The sequence below is a fragment of the Bufo bufo genome, chromosome 1, assembly GCF_905171765.1.
Source record: "Bufo bufo chromosome 1, aBufBuf1.1, whole genome shotgun sequence".
Taxonomy (NCBI): domain Eukaryota; kingdom Metazoa; phylum Chordata; class Amphibia; order Anura; family Bufonidae; genus Bufo; species Bufo bufo.
The window spans coordinates 133,277,458-133,298,464 of NC_053389.1; the positions used below are offsets into that span (position 1 = coordinate 133,277,458).

Below are 21,007 nucleotides of genomic sequence, written 5' to 3' on the forward strand. Positions count from 1 at the left end.
AAAATTCTAGGAACTCGCCATGCCCCTGACGGAATACCTTGGGGTGTCTTCTTTCCAAAATGGGGTCACTTGTGGGGTAGTTATACTGCCCTGGCATTTTCCAGGGGCCCTAATGTGTGGTAAGTAGGTAAATGACCTGTGAAATCCGAAAGGTGCTCTTTGGAATGTGGGCCCCTTTGCCCACCTAGGCTGCAAAAAAGTGTCACACATGTGGTATCGCCGTATTCAGGAGAAGTTGGGCAATGTGTTTTGGGGTGTCTTTTTACATATACTCATGCTGGGTGAGAGAAATATCTCGGCAAAAGACAACTTTTCCCATTTTTTTATACAAAGTTAGCATTTGACCAAGATATTTATCTCAACCAGCATGGGTATATGTAAAATGACACCCCAAAACACATTGCCCAACTTCTCCTGAGTACGGCGATACCAGATGTGTGACACTTTTTTGCAGCCTAGATGCGCAAAGGGGCCCACATTCCTTTTATGAGGGCATTTTTAGACATTTGGATCCCAGACTTCTTCTCGCGCTTTAGGGCCCCTAGAATGCCAGGGCAGTATAAATACCCCACATGTGACCCCATTTTGGAAAGAAGACACCCCAAGGTATTCAATGAGGGGCATGGCGAGTTCATAGAAATTTTTTTTTTTTGCCACAAGTTAGCGGAAATTGATTTTATTTTTTCTCACAAAGTCTCCCTTTCCGCTAACTTGGGACAAAAATTTTAATCTTTCATGGACTCAATATGCCCCTCACGGAATACCTTGGGGTGTCTTCTTTCCGAAATGGGGTCACATGTGGGGTATTTATACTGCCCTGGCATTCTAGGGGCCCTAAAGCGTGAGAAGAAGTCTGGAATATAAATCTCTAAAAAATTTTACGCATTTGGATTCCGTGAGGGGTATGGTGAGTTCATGTGAGATTTTATTTTTTGACACAAGTTAGTGGAATATGAGACTTTGTAAGAAAAAAAAAAAAATTTCCGCTAACTTGGGCCAAAAAAATGTCTGAATGGAGCCTTACAGGGGGGTGATCAATGACAGGGGGGTGATCAGGGAGTCTATATGGGGTGATCACCCCCCTGTCATTGATCACCCCCCTATAAGGCTCCATTCAGATGTCCGTATGTGTTTTGCGGATCCGATCCATGTATCTGTGGATCCGTAAAAATCATACGGACATCTGAATGCAGCCTGACAGGGGGGGGTGATCAATGACAGGGGGGGTGATCAATGACAGGGGGGTGATCAGGGAGTCTATATGGGGTGATCACCCCCCCTGGAAGGCTCCAGGGAGACGCCTGTATGTGTTTTGCGGATCCGATCCATCTATCAGTGGATCCGTAAAAATCATGCGGACGTCTGAATGGAGCTTTACAGGGGGGTGATCAATGACAGGGGGTAATCAATGACAGGGGGGGTGATCAGGGAGTCTATATGGGGTGATCACCACAGTCATTGATCACGCCCCTGTAAGGCTCCATTCAGACGTCCGTATGCGTTTTGCGGATCCGATCCATCTATCAGTGGATCCGTAAAAATCATGCGGACGTCTGAATGGAGCTTTACAGGGGGGTAATCAATGACAGGGGGGTGATCAGGGAGTCTATATGGGGTGATCACCACAGTCATTGATCACGCCCCTGTAAGGCTCCATTCAGACGTCCGTATGCGTTTTGCGGATCCGATCCATCTATCAGTGGATCCGTAAAAATCATGCGGACGTCTGAATGGAGCTTTACAGGGGGGTAATCAATGACAGGGGGGTGATCAGGGAGTCTATATGGGGTGATCACCACAGTCATTGATCACGCCCCTGTAAGGCTCCATTCAGACGTCCGTATGCGTTTTGCGGATCCGATCCATCTATCAGTGGATCCGTAAAAATCATGCGGACGTCTGAATGGAGCTTTACAGGGGGGTGATCAATGACAGGGGGGTAATCAATGACAGGGGGGTGATCAGGGAGTCTATATGGGGTGATCACCACAGTCATTGATCATGCCCCTGTAAGGCTCCATTCAGATGTCCGTATGCGTTTTGCGGATCGGATCCATCTATCAGTGGATCCGTAAAAATCATGCGGACATCTGAATGGAGCTTTACAGGGGGGTAATCAATGACAGGGGGGTGATCAGGGAGTCTATATGGGGTGATCACCACAGTCATTGATCACGCCCCTGTAAGGCTCCATTCAGACGTCCGTATGCGTTTTGCGGATCCGATCCATCTATCAGTGGATCCGTAAAAATCATGCGGACGTCTGAATGGAGCTTTACAGGGGGGTAATCAATGACAAGGGGGTGATCAGGGAGTCTATATGGGGTGATCACCACAGTCATTGATCACGCCCCTGTAAGGCTCCATTCAGACGTCCGTATGCGTTTTGCGGATCCGATCCATCTATCAGTGGATCCGTAAAAATCATGCGGACATCTGAATGGAGCTTTACAGGGGGGTAATCAATGACAGGGGGGTGATCAGGGAGTCTATATGGGGTGATCACCACAGTCATTGATCACGCCCCTGTAAGGCTCCATTCAGACGTCCGTATGCGTTTTGCGGATCTGATCCATCTATCAGTGGATCCGTAAAAATCATGCGGACATCTGAATGGAGCTTTACAGGGGGGTAATCAATGACAGGGGGGTGATCAGGGAGTCTATATGGGGTGATCACCACAGTCATTGATCACGCCCCTGTAAGGCTCCATTCAGACGTCCGTATGCGTTTTGCGGATCCGATCCATCTATCAGTGGATCCGTAAAAATCATGCGGACGTCTGAATAGAGCTTTACAGGGGGTAATCAATGACAGGGGGGTAATCAATGACAGGGGGGTGATCAGGGAGTCTATATGGGGTGATCAGGGGTGATCAAGGGTGATCAAGGGTGAATAAGGGGTTAATAAGTGACAGGGGGGGGTGTAGTGTAGTGGTGCTTGGTGCAACATATTACTGAGCTACCTGTGTCCTCTGGTGGTCGATCCAAACAAAGGGGACCACCAGAGGACCAGGTAGCAGGTATATTGGATGCTGTTATCAAAACAGCGTCTAATATACCTGTTAGGGGTTAAAAAAATCACATCTCCAGCCTGCCAGCGAACGATCGCCGCTGGCAGGCTGGAGATCCACTCGCTTACCTTCCGATCCTGTGAATGCGCGCGCCTGTGTGCGCGCGTTCACAGGAAATCTCGCGTCTCGCGAGATGACGCGTATATGCGTGACTGTGCGCAGCGCTGCCACCTCCGGAACGCGAATCTGCGTTAGGTGGTCCGGAGGTGGTTAATTAGCTGACTAGAGTGCGACACTTTGAGACTAGAATATTGAACCTTTTTACAAAATTCAAATTTTCAGCTGCATTAATGCAATTCCTTTTAATTTGCATTACTGAAATAAATGGACTTTTGCACGATATTCGAATTTTTCGAGTTTCACCTGTACATACATGGCATTTTCTGTGCAAGGTCCATCTATAAGAATAAATGAGAAGACAAGCTGTTGTATTAGTCCCTCTTCACTTTGTGTAGGGGGATTTCACAGCAGCTTGCAACAATATTATTCGGACAAAATGACAGACCTTAAGGCCCCTTTCACATGGGCGAGATTTCCACGCGGGTGCAATGCGTGAGGTGAACGCATTGCACCCGCACTGAATCCGTACTCATTCATTTCTATGGGGCTTTGCACATGAGCGGTGATTTTCACGCATCACTTGTGCTTTGCGTGAAAATCGCAGCATGCTCTATATTGTGCGTTTTTCACACAACGCAGGCCCCATAGAAGTGAATGGGCTGCGTGAAAATCGCAAGCATCCGCAAGCAAGTGCGGATGCGGTGCGATTTTCACGCACGGTTGCTAGGAGACAATCGGGATGGGGACCCGATCATTATTATTTTCCCTTATAACATGGTTATAAGGGAAAATAATAGCATTCTTAATACAGAATGCATATTACAATAGGGCTGGAGGGGTTAAAAAAATAAAATAAAAATAATAATAAAAAAATTATATAAATCCCCTTAATCCACTTGTTCGCGCAGCCGGCTTCTCTTCTGTCTTCATCTTTGCTGTGCACAGGAAAAGGACCTGTGGTGACGTCACTGCGCTCATCACATGGTCCGTCACATGATCCATCACCATGGGAAAAAGATCATGTGATGGACCATGTGATGAGCGCAGTGACGCCATCAAAGGTCCTATTCCTCAAAGAAAAAGACAGAAGAGAAGCCGGCTGCGCGAACAAGTGGATTAAGGTGAGTTAAATTTTTATTTTTTTTAACCCCTCCAGCCCTATTGTACTATGCATTCTGTATTAAGAATGCTATTATTTTCCCTTATAACCATGTTATAAGGGAAAATAATACAATCTACACAACACCGATCCCACACCTGAACTTCTGTGAAGAAGTTCGGGTTTGGGTACCAAACATGCCGATTTGTCTCACGCGCGTGCAAAACGCATTACAATGTTTTGCACTCGCGCGGAAAAATTGTGCATTTTCCCGCGACGCACCCGCATCTTATCCGGGCCAAAAACATGACGCCCGTGTGAAACCAGCCTAAGACAATGGACCTAATTTGTAGGTCAGTAGCTTCCACTAAGATCTGTCAAACAACCAATTCACCACTGATACAAATGTGAACAGAGCCACTAGAGGTCGGCCACACCAGCTGACATTGGTGGGATTAGCACATTATTTAATGTGTATAGTACAGGGAGAAAGATCTGGAATGTCGGATTTCCACATTTCCGATCCTTTGTTGTCACTGGTGATAAGTCAGTGCCAGAGGTCTTTTCTACTGAGAACACATGCACGCTTGGCTGATCTGAGCGTACAGGTGTATGGGAAGTCGGGAGGAATAGCTGTAGGCCGAATGTGCCGTCTCCTGACTGGTATCTAAGGTGTGTTCAGCTTTAGGCCTCTTTCACACGACCGTATGTATTTTGCTGTGTTTTGCAGCGGATCCATTGTTCCATTGTTTTGTTTCTGTTTCCGTTCTGTATTTCCGCAAAAACATCTCTGTATGGTTTCCAAATGCGATCCGTTTTTTGCGGATCGCAAACGGAAATAGAAAATTTGTAATCATTACTTGTAATGTACTGTAATGTGTGTAAACAGTAAACACATGGGCAAAGTGGGCATGGATCTGCAAAATACGGATGTGTTCCATATGCATTCCGTATTTTTTACGGACCCATTGACTTGAATTGAGTGACGGAATGTTATTTGCGGACTATAATAGGACAAGTTCTATATTTTAGCGGAACAGATATACGGAAATACGGAAACGTAATGCACACTTACATTCCGTTTTTTTTGCAGAACCATTGAAATAAATGGTTCCGCATACGGACCGCAAATGGAAACCGCAAAAACAGAATAGAAACGAAAAAAAAAATACGTTCGTGTGAAAGAGGCCTTAGGGCTCATTCACACGATCGTGATCATTTTCCGTATCCGAGCCGCGTTTTTTGTGGCTTGGGGGCGGAGTCATTCACTTCAATGGGGACGCAAAATATGCGGACAGCACTCCATGTACTGTCCGCATCCGTTTCTCCGTTTCGTGGCACCGCAAAAATTATAAGTCATGTAGAAGGCCCCTTTCACACTGGCGAGTTTTCCGTGCGGGTGCAATGTGTGAGTTGAACGCATTGCACCCGCACTGAATCCGGACCCATTCATTTCTATGGGGCTGTGCACATGAGCGGTGATTTTCACGCATCACTTGTGCGTTGCGTGAAAATCGCAGCATACTCCTCTTTGTGCGTTTTTCACGCAACGCAGGCCCCATAGAAGTGAATGTGGCTGCGTGAAAATCGCAAGCAAGTGCGGATTCAGTGCGACTTTCACGCATGGTTTCTAGGTGACTATCGGGACCTGATCATTATTATTTTCCCTTATGACATGGTTATAAGGGAAAATAATATCATTCTTAATACAGAATGCTAATTAAATTAGGGATGGAGAGGTTAGAAAAAAATAAATAAAATTAAACTCACCTCATCCACTTGTTCGCGCTGCCCGGCTTGTCTTCTTTCTTCTTCTTTGATGACCTGGGAGGAAAAGGACCTTTGGTGACGTCACTGCGCTCATCACATCGTCCGTCACATGGTCCATCACCATGGTGATGGACCATCTGATGAGCGCAGTGATGTCACCAAAGGTCCTTTTCCTCCCAGGTCATCAAAGAAGAAGAAAGAAGATGAGCCGGGCAGTGCGAACAACTGGATGAGTTTTTTTGTTTTTTTTTACCCCACCATTCCTAATTTACTTAGCATGCTGTATTAAGAATGCTATTATTTTCCCTTATAACCATGTTATAAGGGAAAATATTAAAATCTACAGAATACCTAACCCAAACCCGAACTTCTGTGGAGAAGTCCGGGCTTGGGTCTGGGTACCACATTCAGTTTTTTCTCATGCTCGTGCAAAATGCATTGCACTCGTGTGGAAAAAACTGAACAACGCAATTGCATACAAAACTCACCCCACTCGCAGGCAAAATCGCACGATTTTCCCGCGACGCATCCTATCCGGCCCGCACACGCGACACCCGTGTGATAGAGGCCTAAAGCAAAACGGACAAGAATAGGCAATTCTATAAAGGGCCGTCCGTTCCACAAATTGCGGAAGGCACATGGGCGGCATCCGTGTTTTGCGGATCCGCAATTTGCTGACCGCAAAACACGGCACGGTCGTGTGAACAAGCCCTTCTACTGTAGTGATTCCAGCGGAAAGATCTGTTGTGTGTTAATCTCTCATCTCCTTTTTCCTGTTTGAAGCCAATATGAAGAGAAGGAGAAGGCCTTTAAAGATCAACTCTCTCACCTCGCCTCCCTTCTACCTACCTTACAAGTAAGAGACCCCTTATGATATCTGTTAGGCTGGGTTCATATAACGTTTTTGCCTTACGTTTAATGTATACATTGGGAAAAAAGGATGTAAAAGCACGGTACACTACACTTTTCTATCATGCAGAGTCCAGAAAAAAATAAATAAATATAATATATATATAATATATAGTAACATATATTTCCTTTTTTACAATAGAACTCTGTGGTGATGTCTGCCACTGTATGGCATCTGTTTAAGGCTTGTTCACACGAACGTATAGGTTCCGTTCCGTGCATTGGGGCCGCAATTTGCGGTCCGCAATGCACTGAGAACGTTCGTGAGGCCTCCGGGACGGATCCAGACCCATTCAACTTGAATGGGTCCGGATCCCTCAGTTCCGCAAAAAGATACTGTAGGACATGTTCTATGTTTGTGCGGAACAGAAGTACGGAATGCACACAGAACGGTGTCCGTTTATTGCGGATCCGCATACGTGGTCCTCAATACTGCAACAGAACCCATACGTTTGTGTGAACAAGCCCTAAGGCTTCCTTTCCGTTTCTTTGTGTTCCGCTTGTGGTCCGTATGCGGAACCATTCACTTCAATGCGTCTGCAAAAACAACGGAAGGTACTCCGTAAGCATTCCATTTCCGTGCCGTTCAAAGATAGAACATGTGCCCACAAATCACGTTCCGTGGCTCCATTCAAGTCAATGGTTCTGCAAAAAAAAATTAATGCATCTGTATGTCTTCTGTATCCGTTCCGTTTTTGCAGAACCATCTATTGAAAATTTTATGCCCAGCCCAATTTTTTTATGTACTTACTATTTAAACATTATTGTATGCTTCCGTTTCCGATTGCGATCCACAAAAAACAGATCACAAACGGAAACCAAACGGAAAAATGGAATGACGAAACGGAAACACTACTGAAACAAAAACCTGCAAAATATTGAAAAAGCCATACGGTCGTGTGCAAGAGGCCTAACTTATAAATTTATTTTTTTATGTGAACCCAGCCTTAGACGTGCACGGTGCTGATAAGAAATACTGTGTAAATACTGTCTTGAACCATGATGGGGCGATAATGGTTCATTAATACCTTCCTGTAAATTTACTGCATGGCAAGCCAAACGTCCGGTGCCATGCCGTATATTTACGACATGGATTCACACTGTCACTGCTAACAGTCACAAATGACAATCCAGCGATGGCTGCTGTCATGAACGGTATCAGAAATGAAAATGGCAGAGGCGTCTTCCACTACATTGTTTTGGACATTTTCGAGTGATATCAAGTACAAAAAATTGTGGTGTTGAAAACGGATGAATGTGATCGTGATGAACCAACTAGGCCCCATCTTGTCAGTTCTGATACCAGTGAGGATGACCCACCATTCCTCATGTCCTCCTTGTCATCTGTTAGTTATTCAGAACAATCCCTCCCAAGGAGGCATCCCAGGACTGACACCACAGCTGTCCCTGATGACCCAACATGGATAACACCTAAGGGCTCATGGACACGAACGTATTTGCTTTCCGTGTCCATATGTCCGTATTTCCGTTCTGCAAAAATATAGAACATGTGCTATTATTGTCCGCATTAAAGACAAGGATACTACTGTTCTATTAGGGGCCAGCTGTTCCGTTCCGCAAAATATGGAGTGCACACGGGTGCCATCCGTATTTTTTGCTGATCCGTTTTTTGTGGACCACAAAATACAAACGGTCGTGTGCATGAGCCCTAAGGCCTCTTTCACACGGATGTCGCGTGTGAGGGCTGGACAAGATGCAAGTGCGTGCGGGAAAATGCGCGAGTGCAAAGCGTTTTAATGCGTTTTACACGCGCGTGAGAAAAATCGGCATGTTTAGTACCCGAACCCGGACTTCTTCACAGAAGTTCGGGTTTGGGTTAGGTGTTCTTTAGAGGGGTTAAAAATAATAAACATATTTAACTCACCCCATCCACTTGGTCGCGTAGCGGATCTCCTCTACTTTCTTTAGGACCTATCTAAAGGACCTTTGATGACGTCACTGCATGGTGATGGACCATGGGATGAGTGCAGTGACGTCATCAAAGGTCCTTTAGCCAGGTCCTAAAGAAAGTAGAAAGAAGAGCAGATCCGCTACGCGACCAAGTGGATGGGGTAATTTAAATTTGTTTATTATTTTTAACCCCTTAATGGACATTTTACTAAGCATTCTGTATTCTCTATTAGCAACCATGCGTGAAAATCGCACCGCATCCGCACTTGCTTGCGGATGCTTGCGATTTTCACGCAGCCCTATTCACTTCTATGGGGCCTGCGTTGCGTGAAAAACGCACAATATAGAGCATGCTGCAATTTTCATGCAACGCACAAGTGATGCGTGAAAATCACCACTCATGTGCACAGCCCCATTGGAGTGAATGGGTCCAGATTTAGTTCACCTCACGCATTGCACCCGTGCGGAATTCTCGCCCGTGTGAAAGGGACCTAAGACTTATGTTCCCCAAATCCCTGAATTCTGTAGAAACTCAGGTATGCAATTTGACCCCGCCCAACTCAGGGTATTAGATTCTTTAGGCCCTTTTCACACCAGCAAGCGAGTCCCACGCATTGGACTCGCAGCGTGTTTCAGAGAGAGCGCCCGTCCTGAACTCCCGAGCACTGCTGGGGTTGCATAGCATTATATTGATTTATGATGCTATGTAACCCTTAGGCCTCTTTCACACGGGCGTTGCGGAAAAATGTGCGGGTGCGTTGCGGGAACACCCGCGATTTTTCTGCGCGAGTGCAAAACATTGTAATGCGTTTTGCACTCGCGTGAGAAAAATCGCGCATGTTTGGTACCCAAACCCGAACTTCTTCACAGAAGTTCGGGCTTGGGATCGGTGTTCTGTAGATTGTATTATTTTCCCTTATAACATGGTTATAAGGGAAAATAATAGCATTCTGAATACAGAATGCATAGTAAAACATCGCTGGAGGGGTTAAAAAAAATAAAAATTTAACTCACCTTAGTCCACTTGATCGCGTAGCCCGACTTCTCTTCTGTCTCCTTTGTTGAATAGGACCTGTGGTGAGCATTAAATACAGGAACAGGACCTTTGATGACGTTACTCCGGTCATCACATGGTACGTCACATGATCTTTCACCTACTAAGCATTCTGTTTTCAGAATGCTATCATTTTCCCTTATAACCATGTTGTCACCTAGCAACCATGCGTGAAAATTACACCGCATCCGCACTTGCTTGCGGATGCTTGCGATTTTCACGCAACCCCATTCACTTCTATGGGGCCTGCGTTGCGTGAAAAACGCCGAATATAGAGCATGCTGCGATTTTCACGCAACGCACAAGTGATGCGTGAAAATCACCGCTCATCTGAACAGCCCCATTGAAATGAATGGGTTGGGATTCAGTGCGGGTGCAATACATTGACCTACCGCATTGCACCCGCGCAGAAATCTCGCCCGTGTGAGCGCAGCCTTAGGCCCCTTGCAGACGAGCGAGTATTACGCGCGGGTGCAATGCGTGATGTGAATCTGGACCTATTCATTTCAATGGGGCTGTGTACATGTGCGTTTGTTTTCACGCATTACTTGTGCGTTGCGTGAAAATCGATTTTCACGCAACGCTGGCCCCATAGAAGTGAATGGAGCTGCATGAAAATCGCATCCGCAAGCAAGTGCAGATGCGATGCGTTTTTCACGGATGGTTGCTAGGAGATGTTGTTTGTATACCTTCAGTTTTTTATCACGCGCGTGCAAAACGTATTAAATTGCATTGCACCCACGCAATAAAAACTGAACAACTGAATGCGATCGCAGACAAAACTGAATGACTTTGTTTGCAAAATCACGCATTTTTCACTGAACGCATTCGCAACGCATCTGGACCTAATTTGCACACGCTCGTCTGCAAGGGGCCTAAGGCCTCTTTCACATGAGCGTGTCTGGATAAGGTCCGGATGCGTTGCGGCAAACCCGCGTGAGTAGGTACGCAATTGCAGTCAGTTTTGACTGCGATTGCGTTCCGTTCACAGAAGTTCAGGTTTGGGTTCAAGGTTGTGTAGATTGTATAATTTCCCCTTATAACATGGTTATAAGGGAAAATAATAGCATTCTGAATACAGAATGCATAGTACAATAGGGCTGGAGGGGTTAAAAAAAAATTATAATAATTTAACTCACCTTAATCCACTTGTTTGCGCAGGCGGCATCTCTTCTGTCTTGTTCTGTGAGGAATAGGACCTTTGATGACGTCACTACGCTCATCACGTGGTCCGTCACATGATCCATCACCATGATGATGATCATGTGACGGACCATGTGATGAGCGTAGTGATGTCATCAAAGGTCCTATTCCTCACAGAGCAAGACAGAAGAGATGCCGGCTGCGCGAACAAGTGGATAAGGTGAGTTAAATTATTATTTATTTATTTTTAACCCCTCCAGCCCTATTGTACTATGCATTCTGTATTCAGAATGCTATTATTTTCCCTTATAACCATGTTATAAGGGGAAATAATAAAGATCGGGTCCCCATCCCGATCGTCTCCTAGCAAACGTGCGTGAAAATCGCACCGCATCCGCACTTGCTTGCGGATGCTTGCGATTTTCACGCAGCCCCATTCACTTCTATGGGGCCTGCGTTGCGTGAAAAACGCACAAAATAGAGCTTGCTGCGATTTTCACGCAACGCACAAGTGATGCGTGAAAATGTGAAAGGGGCCTAAAGGTTGCATATCATATATAAATCAATATAATGCTATGCGACTACGGCAGTGCTGGGAGGACAGGACGGGAGCTGTTGCATACTTATGCTGCGAGTCAGGAGCGTGACAAACACTCGTCTGAAAGGGGCCTTAGGCCTCTTGCACGTGAACATTTTTCTTTTCCGTTTACGTTCCGTTTTTTGTATTTCATATTCCATTCATTTCAATGGAGTTCCGTTCCGTTCAAAGATAGAACATGTCCTATTATTGTCCGCATAACCGACAAGGATAGTACTGTTCTATCAGGGGCCAGCTGTTCCGTTCTGAAAAAAAACGGAATGCACACGGACATCATCCGTATTTTTTGTGGATCTGTTTTTTGCAGACCGCAAAATACTGAAAAAGCCGTACGGTTGTGTGCAAGAGGCCTTAAGCTAATTTTTTTCAGATGATTTAATTATTATTATTATTTATTATTAAAGCGCCATTCATTCCATAGCGCTGTACATATGATGAGCGGTGCACATACATAATACAGACAATTGCACTAATCATAAACAAGACAAGTTACAAACTGGTACAGAAGGAGAGAGGGCCCTGCCCGTGAGGGCTTACAATCTACATGGTATGGGAGAAGGACACAGTAGGTGCGAGTTAAGTAGGTCATGGCGGTATAGAGGCAGCAGGGTCACTGGTTGTAGGCTTGTCTGAAGAGGTGGGTTTTCAGTTTTCTTTTGAAGGATTCCAATGTAGGTGAGAGTCTGATATGTTGGGGTAGCGAGTTCCAGAGTATGGGGGATGCACGGGAGAAATCTTGGAGTCGATTGTGGGAAGAGGCAATAAGAGGAGAGGAGAGAAGGAGGTCTTGTGAGGATCGGAGAGTGCGTGTGGGGATGTATCGGGAAAGTAGCTCAGAGATGTAGGGAGGCGACAGGTTATGGATGGCCTTGTATGTATTTGTTAGTACTTTGAAGTGAATTCGCTGGGCAATGGGGAGCCAGTGAATGGATTGGCAGAGGGGAGAGGCAGAGGAGTAATAGGGTGAGAGGTGGATTAGCCGGGCAGCAGAGTTGAGGATAGATTGGAGGGGTGCGAGAGTGCTAGATGGAAGGCCACAGAGGAGAATGTTGCAATAGTCTAGGCGAGAGATAATGAGGGCATGTACAAGAATTTTCGCAGATTCAAAATTAAGGAAAGCACGGATGCGGGAGATGTTTTTGAGTTGGAGGCGGCAGGTGGTGGAAAGTGCTTGGATGTGCGGTCTAAAGTAGAGGGCAGAATCCAAGGTCACTCCGAGGCAGCGGACTTTGTTGACCGGGGAGAGTGTGCAGCCATTGATCATGATAGATAGGTCTGTTGAGGGGGTTGAACAAGATGGGGGAAAGATTATGAATTCTGTCTTATCCATGTGAAGTTTTAGAAAGCGAGAGGCGAAGAAGGATGATATAGAAGATAGACATTGTGGGATTCTTGATAGTAAGGTGGTGATGTCTGGACCAGAGAGGTAGATTTGCGTGTCGTCAGCGTAGGAGTGATACTGAAAGCCATGGGACTCTATGAGCTGTCCCAGGCCAAAGGTGTAGATAGAGAAGAGCAGGGGTCCTAGGACAGAGCCTTGCGGGACACCAACAGAGAGGGAATGAGACGAGGAGGTGGTGCGAGAGTGGGAGACGCTAAACGTCCGGTCTGTGAGGTATGATGTGATCCAGAAGAGGGCCAGGTCGGTGATGCCAAGAGATGAGAGAGTTTGCAACAGAAGGGAGTGGTCAACAGTGTCGAAGGCAGAGGACAGGTCAAGGAGAAGGAGGACGGAGTATTGTTTCTTGGTTTTGGCTGTCAGTAGGTCATTGGTGACTTTGGTAAGGGCAGTCTCAGTCGAGTGGTGGGGTCGGAAGCCAGATTGTAGGCGGTCAAAGAGGGAGCAGGAGGAGAGGTGGGAGGACAGTTCTGAATGGACATGTTGTTCAAGTAGCTTAGAGGCAAATGGAAGAAGTGATATGGGGCGATAACTGGACAAGGAAGATGGGTCAAGTGAAGGCTTTTTGAGGATGGGTGTAATGGTAGCATGTTTAAAAGCAGAGGGGAAGACACCAGAGTTTAGTGATAGGTTGAAGAGATGGGTTAGGGCTGGGATAAACACTGTGGTGAGGTTAGGGATGAGGTGGGATGGGATTGGGTCAAGTGCACAGGTGGTCAGATTAGCTTTGGAGAGTAGAGTGGAGAGTTTTTCTTCTGTAATGGTGGAGAAGCAAGTTTTGGGAGAAGAGGACCGAGCCGTTGTGTAGAGGGTCTGTGGGGACTGTGTAGTGAAGCTTTCTCTGATGTTGACTATCTTTTGTTTGAAATATTTGGCAAAGTCCTCAGCTGAGAAGAGTGGAGAGGGTGGGGGCGCTGGGGGACGGAGAAGGGAGTTAAAAGTGCTAAAAAGTTGTTTAGGGCTGTGTGACAGGGAAGATATGAGAGATGAGAAGTAGGCCTGTTTTGCATCAGCGAGTGAGGATTTAAATATGAGGAGGGATTGCTTGTATGCGGTGAAATGATCATTTGAATGGGATTTCTTCCATTGCCGCTCAGCAGCCCTGGAAGCTTGTCTGAGTTTTTTGGTCAGGTTGGTGTGCCAGGGTTGTCTGTTGATTTTTCGGGTTTTGTTGTGTGTGAGGGGGGCAACAGTGTCCAGAGCTGTACTTATTGTGTTGTTATATAGGGTGGTAGCAGCTTCTGGGTCTAGGAGGGAGCAGATGGTAGAGAGTGAGAGAAGAGAGTCGGAAAGCAAGCGAAAGTCGAGATGTTTAAGGTTCCTGCGGGGGTGTGCTGGTGTGTGGACCGGGGGAGCAGCAGAAGAGACCAGTGAAGAGAAGGTGAGTAGGTTGTGGTCGGATAGGGGGAGAGGCGAATTAGAAAGGTTAGATAGGGAGCAGAGGCGGGTAAAGATCAGATCCAGAGTGTGACCATCTCTGTGGGTGGGAACTGAAGACCACTGTGATAGGCCGAAGGAGGAAGAGAGTGACAGGAGTTTAGAGGCGGCCGAGTGGCAGGTGTCAATAGGGATGTTGAAGTCACCCATGATGATAGTGGGGATGTCGGAAGAAAGAAAGTGTAGTAGCCAGGTGTTAAAGTGGTCAAGAAAGATGGTGGCTGGGCCTGGAGGGCGGTAAATGACGGCTACTTGAAGGTTGGAGGGAGAGTAGATGCGAACAGAGTGTACTTCAAATGAGGTGAGCGTAATGGAGGGTGGCAGTGGAATTGGGCTGTAGGAGCAGGTGTCTGATAGGAGGAGACCAACTCCTCCACCATGTTTGCAGCCGGGGCGGGGGGTGTGAGTGAATTGAAATCCACTATAAGAGAGTGCAGCAGGGGAGGAGGTGTCTGAGGGTGGGGACGTGTGGGGCAGGTTTCACAATGGTAAATTAATTTATTTAATAAGTCGACCATTTTGCTTGCAGAGCAGTTTATGGAACCCTGTAGAACGGAAATGGCCAAATTTTGGGGCATTGTACTACATATAATAGTAGTCAAGAAGCCAAGAATTTGGGACTATTGGAGCAGCAACATCCCATATCACACTCCATTGTTCCATAAAGCCTTAAACAGGGCCATATAAAACTATTTACATTGGCCCCTTTTTGATTATTTGATCAAACATTTTCCTAGCTGTATACCACTCCCTCGTTCACTTCAAAGGGAGGCTGCATTTCTGCCAGTACCTGCTGAGCAAGAGGGCAAGGTATGGTGCGAAAATAGACAAACTGTGTGAGACAGTCTATTGGGCTCTGCTCATAAAGTTAGAATTTATGAATGGACAGAAAACACTGCCGAAAAAATTGTGTGGGGCTAGGGAGGGATCAGAAGGGATACAATTTACCATTGTGAAACCTGCCCCACACAACCTAATCTGTGCATTAATAATTAGATATACCACATGTCCCTGTAATATTAATTGTTTACCTCCTTTAATGCAAATTGGATGATGTAGATTGAAAACTGCAAATTTATCTGTAATGTACTCCACACATCTTATACCTATATCCTCAGTTTGCTGCATGCTTTTCCTAGTAATAGCTTTTGTTTACTTGGCTCAATTTTTAGTACTTTATTGTATCTACAATTTTTTGTGTCTAATTGGTGGGCAACAATTTTTATGAACAAATTTGCCAACATTTTTATGAACTAATTTTTCTGTCAAAAGGTATTCATAAATTTGTTTGCCAAAATTTTGAGAAAAAATTGGTGTGCCACAAACATTTTACTAATTTGTTTGCCAAAAATTTTATGACCTAATTTCACCACAAAAATTATGAAGTAATATAAACACAAAGTTTATTAACTAATTTGTCCACCAAACTTTTATGAACAAATTGGACCGGCATAATTTTCATGAACTAATTTGTCTGTCCAAAATTGTATGTACTAATTTAAACAATTTTTTTCATGGATTTGCTAAAAAAATTGTATAAACTAATTTGACCTAATTTTTCATTGAATAATATGTTAAAAATTTTATGAAATAGTTTTGCCTAAATTTTCCATGAATTTGACAACATTTTACAAGCTATTATTTTGATACCTGTATTTTATGTTTTATTCTGCACTAACCACAGCACATACATGTAAAAAAAAAAAAACTACCTGTGGATTTAAAAAACTCACTACACTCCTAGATAAATTCCTTGAGGGCTGTAGTTTCCTAAATAGGATCAGTTCTCAAAGTTTTACAAAATTTCGACAAAGCAGGCTGAAAAGTAGCTTGGTGTTATTTCTCTTCTTAGCCCTACCATGTTCCTAGGCAGCAGATAATGGCCACATATGGGGAACTACCCCACTCGGGAGAACCACATAACAATTTTGGGGGTCGATGTCTTTGGCAACAGAAGCTGGTCACAATATATTGGGCAGTGAAATGGCATTATTGTGAAAAATCTGCAATTTTCACTCTGTGTATTAAAGGGATTATCCGACTTTTTTTATCCTGATGACCCATCCTCTGGACACCCGGGACCCCCGCCGGTTAGCTATTGAAGGAGACTTACGTTCGACCAGTGAAGTCACGTGCATTGATCTCTCGTGGCCTAGGTGCAGCTCAGTCCCATTCAAGTGAATTGGGCTGAGCTGCGAAACCAAGCACAGCTACTATACGACATATAGCTCTGTGCTTGGTACGTGGTCAGAGGCAACGTCACTCACAGCAACACTGTAGTCTCCTCAAACAGCAGTGCGGTGGGGGTCCTGGGTGTCAGACCTCCACCAATCAGATAAAAAAAGTCAGAAAACCCCTTTAAATTCAGAAAAACACCAGTTGGGTCAAAATGGTCACTGCACCCATAACTTAATTCCTTGAGGGGTGTAGTTTCCAAGATGATGTCACTTATTGGGGTTTTCTCTTCCTCTATACTGGTGTACCTCAGAAGAGGACCCGATAATCATTCCAGCAAAATCTGTGCTCCAAAAGCCAAATGATGGTATTTTCTTTCTGAGCCATGCCATGTGTTCAGGCAGCAGATAATGGCCATATATGCAGGTAATACTCTACCCGGGAGAATCAGCATAATAATTTAGGGGATGAATGTCTCTGGCAACACAAGCTGGGCGCAATATATCGGGTACTGAAATGGCATAATTGTGAAAAGTTAGCTATTTTCACTTTGTGTATTAAATTTAGAAAAACACCAGTGGGCTCAAAATGCTCACAGGACACTATATGAATTCCTTAAGGCCCCTATCACACGAGTGAGTTTTCCGTTGCGGGTGCAATGCGTGACGTGAACGCATAGCACCCGCACTGAATCCTGACCCTTGAATTTAAATGGGTCTGTGTACATGCATCAGTTTCACGCATCAGTTCTGCGTTGTGTGAAAACGCAGCATGTTCTATATTCTGCGTTTTTCACGCAGCTGTGGCCCCATAGAAGTGAATGGGGCTTCAGTGAAAAACGCATTGCATCCGCAAGCAAGTGCGGATGCAATGCGTTTTTCACAGATGGTTGCTAAGAGATGTTGTCTGTAAACCTTAAGTTTTTTATCACGTGTGTGAAAAACGAATCAAAACGCATTGCACCCGCATGGAAAAAACTGAACAACTGAATGCAATCGCAGACAAAACTGACTGAACTTACTTGCAAAATGGTGCGAGTTTCACTGAACACACCCTGAACGCATCCGAAGCCAATCCGCCACGCTCGTGGGTCACTTTTTGGGAATTTCCACTGTAGGGGTACATCAAGGTTTCTTCAAATCCGATATGGGGCCCTAAAACCATTTCAACAAAATCTGTCCTGCAAAAGCCATTTAGTGCTCCTTCCATTCTGAGTCCTGCTGTGTACCTATACAGCATTTTACAACCACATATGGGGTGTTTGTGTTAACTGCACAATCAGGGTAATAAATATTGAGATTTGTTTTTCTGTTAAACCTTGCTGTGTTACAGGAAAAAAATGGATTAAAATGGAAAATTTGGAAAATGAATTTCACTTCCATTTAACTTTAATTCCTGTGGAACACCTAAGGCCACTTTCACACGAACAATACAGATTGGCTCAGGATGCATTATGAGAAACTCGCACCATTTTGCAAGCAAGTTCAGTCAGTTTTGTATGCAATTGCGTTCAGTTGTTTTCAGCGCCGGTGCAATCCATTTGAATGCATTTTTCACGCACATGAAAAAAAACGGAAGGTTTGCAAACAACATCTCTTAGCAACCATCAGTGAAAAACGCATTGCACCAGGATTACATCCGGCTGCAATGTGTTTTTCACTGAAGCCCCATTCACTTCTATGGGGCCAGATGTCACAGACGTACCGAGACATACGGACGTCCCCGCGACAGTGGGTGACAGAAGATCTGTGAGACTGGCAAAACGTGCTTTGATCTGACAGGTTTCCTTGTGGATCAATAGATGTCTGTGTTGTTTCTGATACTGGCCACACCTCTAACCTCCAGGTGTTGCTATTGTGGTTATTTAGCTTTCCTTATTTATAGTTGCTTCTCCCACAATGCTGTGCGGTTTATAGCTTCAGTGGTATCTGTGGTCTGCTGGTGTTTGGTTCTCAGCTGAGTTCCTTTTACTGCCATAGCTGGAAAGTTAAGTGTTTCCTTTCCCTTTTGCATTTTGTTTTTATTTATCTATGTGCTGTTTTTCCCCTGCCCTTTGTTGTATTCCTGAGAGAGACTCCTAGTCGTCCTTCCTTTCTTGAGGAACAGGTAGTATGAGTCCTGTCATGATCGGCAGGGTCTTTATAGGGTGAGTTAGGACTCTAGGTACTCCTGCGTATGAACTCATCTACCTTTGGGGTCTGTTCATACTGATAGCCAGTCAGGACTGTGACTAGGGATTTGACTAGGAGGTGTCCTTTCTTTTCTCACGCAAGGCAGAACTGATGAGTGAAAAAAAAAACGCTCATGTACACAGACCCATTGAAATGAATAGGTCCAGATTCTGTGCGGGTCCTATGCGTTCACGTCACGCATTTCACCCGCGCGGAAAACCCACTCGTGTGAAAGGGTTCCATTAATTTCAATGGGTCTGTGTTCATGAGCGTTTTCTTTCACGCATCAGTTCTGCCTTGCGTTAAAAACGCAGCATGTTCTATATTCTGCGTTTTTCACACAGCCCTGGCCCCATAGAAGTGAATGGGGTTTCAGTGAAAAACACATTGCATCCGGATGCAGGCCAGGTGCAATGCGTTTTTCACTGATGGTTGCTAAGAGATGTTATTTGCAATTGAACGCAATCGCAGACAAAACTGACTGAACGCATCTGGAGCCAATCCATATCGTCTGTGTGAAAGAGCCCTAAAGTTTTAACAAACTTCCTAAAATGATGTAAATTATGGTTGGTTTTTATTATGTAAGCCCCTCAAAGTCACTTTGGTCCTTAAAAATTTTTATTTTGGAAATTATCTTAAAATTTTTAAAAATTGCTTCTAAAATTGGTGAAAAAACTAAAAAAATAAAATGACATCTACAAAATGATGTCAGCATAGACATATAGAGAATGTTAATAAAAAATTATTTTATGAGGTATCACTATCTATCTTAAAAGCAGAGAAATTCAGATTTTGAGAATTGCTAAATCTGTTACATGTTCATTAAATGTATTTATTTTTATAAATAAAAACAAAACATATCGGACAGAATTTACTACAAATAATTCTTCTTGCAAACCAAGTTATTGCAATATGAAGGTAACGTTGACAGAAAACAAGGGATATGAAGTCATGTCCCCAATGTCATATTTTAAAAAATTATAAATAAAGTGTGCTATGTTTTTACTAAAAGCACAGATTTTTTTCAGGATTTATTTGAATAGATAAGAGTCTTATATTACAGTGTGTGAATTTTGGGGGAAATCGGTTAACATCTAAGTTGTTTTATGTACGTTAGTTAAGCCACATTAAGCTCCCCAAAAAACAAGCTTAATGTCACTCATTTGCCTTGTGGGTAGCCAAAATCCATGAAACTTCCAGGATAGATTTGGGAAGCTGAGATCTTAGGTTGTGCAAAGTTTCAAGGCAATTGATTGAGGTATAGGCACCTTATGGTACATTAAGCCAATTTAACATTAAATATTTTAGGATGTCCCGATAAGATTTATTTTTGTTTCAGGGGTCCGGGAAGGGGACTCTGTTCCTTCAGGCAGGGGTACTTATTTAAACATTTCTTTTTGTCTGTGTTAGGTCCATCTGGTCACATGTTCTGCGTTCCTCAGCTCAGCTAACAAGGCCGACTTCTTGGACCTTGGCTATGTAAGTTATATCATGAGTACACATGTATACAGTATATACATAAACTGAAGAGGGAATCAGACAGTCATATCAAGTCACTGTACATTCCTCTAGAACTAATTCCATATACATCTTCACAGCAACTAATGGAACGTCTGCAGAAAATTGTGAAACTTCCACATCGTTTGCGGCCATCACAGAGCAGCAAGGTGGGTTAACTTGTCCAGACTGTATAGTGTATACCATTGAAACGAACAATCAGCTGAGAGAAGCATTGCATCTGTACAGGATTTCAGCCTCTGGATGTAAAAAGAAAAGCATGTTCCCATTCACTGACAGCAAGCAGTGATCCTTTAAATAGTTGGAAACTGTCAAATAAAGTATATTAGAGAGCTGCAGAACTTTACATTATACAATGTTGGAAATTGCAGTAAACGTCCTGGTGTGAATTGCAGATCAATACAGACTATGCAGCTGAGTTTGCTCGCTGTCTGGAGCCCCTGCTAATGTTCAACCTTCGGCGTGCCGGCAGTGTGAACGGCACGTGCTGTGCACCAGGACATGGAAACGGATGCATGTAAGTGTTTATCTGGTTTAAAATAAAACAATTCTCGTGAGTCACAGATATATGTGGACAATTTCAAGATCTTCACTACTGAAGGTATTACTAATGGATTTCTGTTTGTCAGGGGAAGATATTTTACTGCACACAAAAGACTTCTTGTGCAAAGAAGAACATTGCAGTAAACC

At 44.3% G+C, this 21,007-nt stretch overlaps 1 protein-coding gene across 4 annotated transcripts in view; it reads left to right on the top strand.

The window, feature by feature from the left end:
• Positions 1–21,007, top strand: part of RNF207 (ring finger protein 207) — a 291,616-nt gene that overhangs the window by 83,635 nt on the left and 186,974 nt on the right. For all 4 annotated transcript variants that reach the window (XR_005778481.1, XM_040429604.1, XM_040429593.1 and 1 more), the window contains exons 9-12: positions 6,786–6,858; positions 20,210–20,278; positions 20,398–20,466; positions 20,713–20,834. Coding sequence is in view for 3 of the 4 variants with exons in the window: in XM_040429604.1 (XP_040285538.1) it covers positions 6,786–6,858; positions 20,210–20,278; positions 20,398–20,466; positions 20,713–20,834 (333 nt within the window). In the remaining variant the exon portion in view is untranslated. The remainder of the gene's footprint in view (positions 1–6,785; positions 6,859–20,209; positions 20,279–20,397; positions 20,467–20,712; positions 20,835–21,007) is intronic.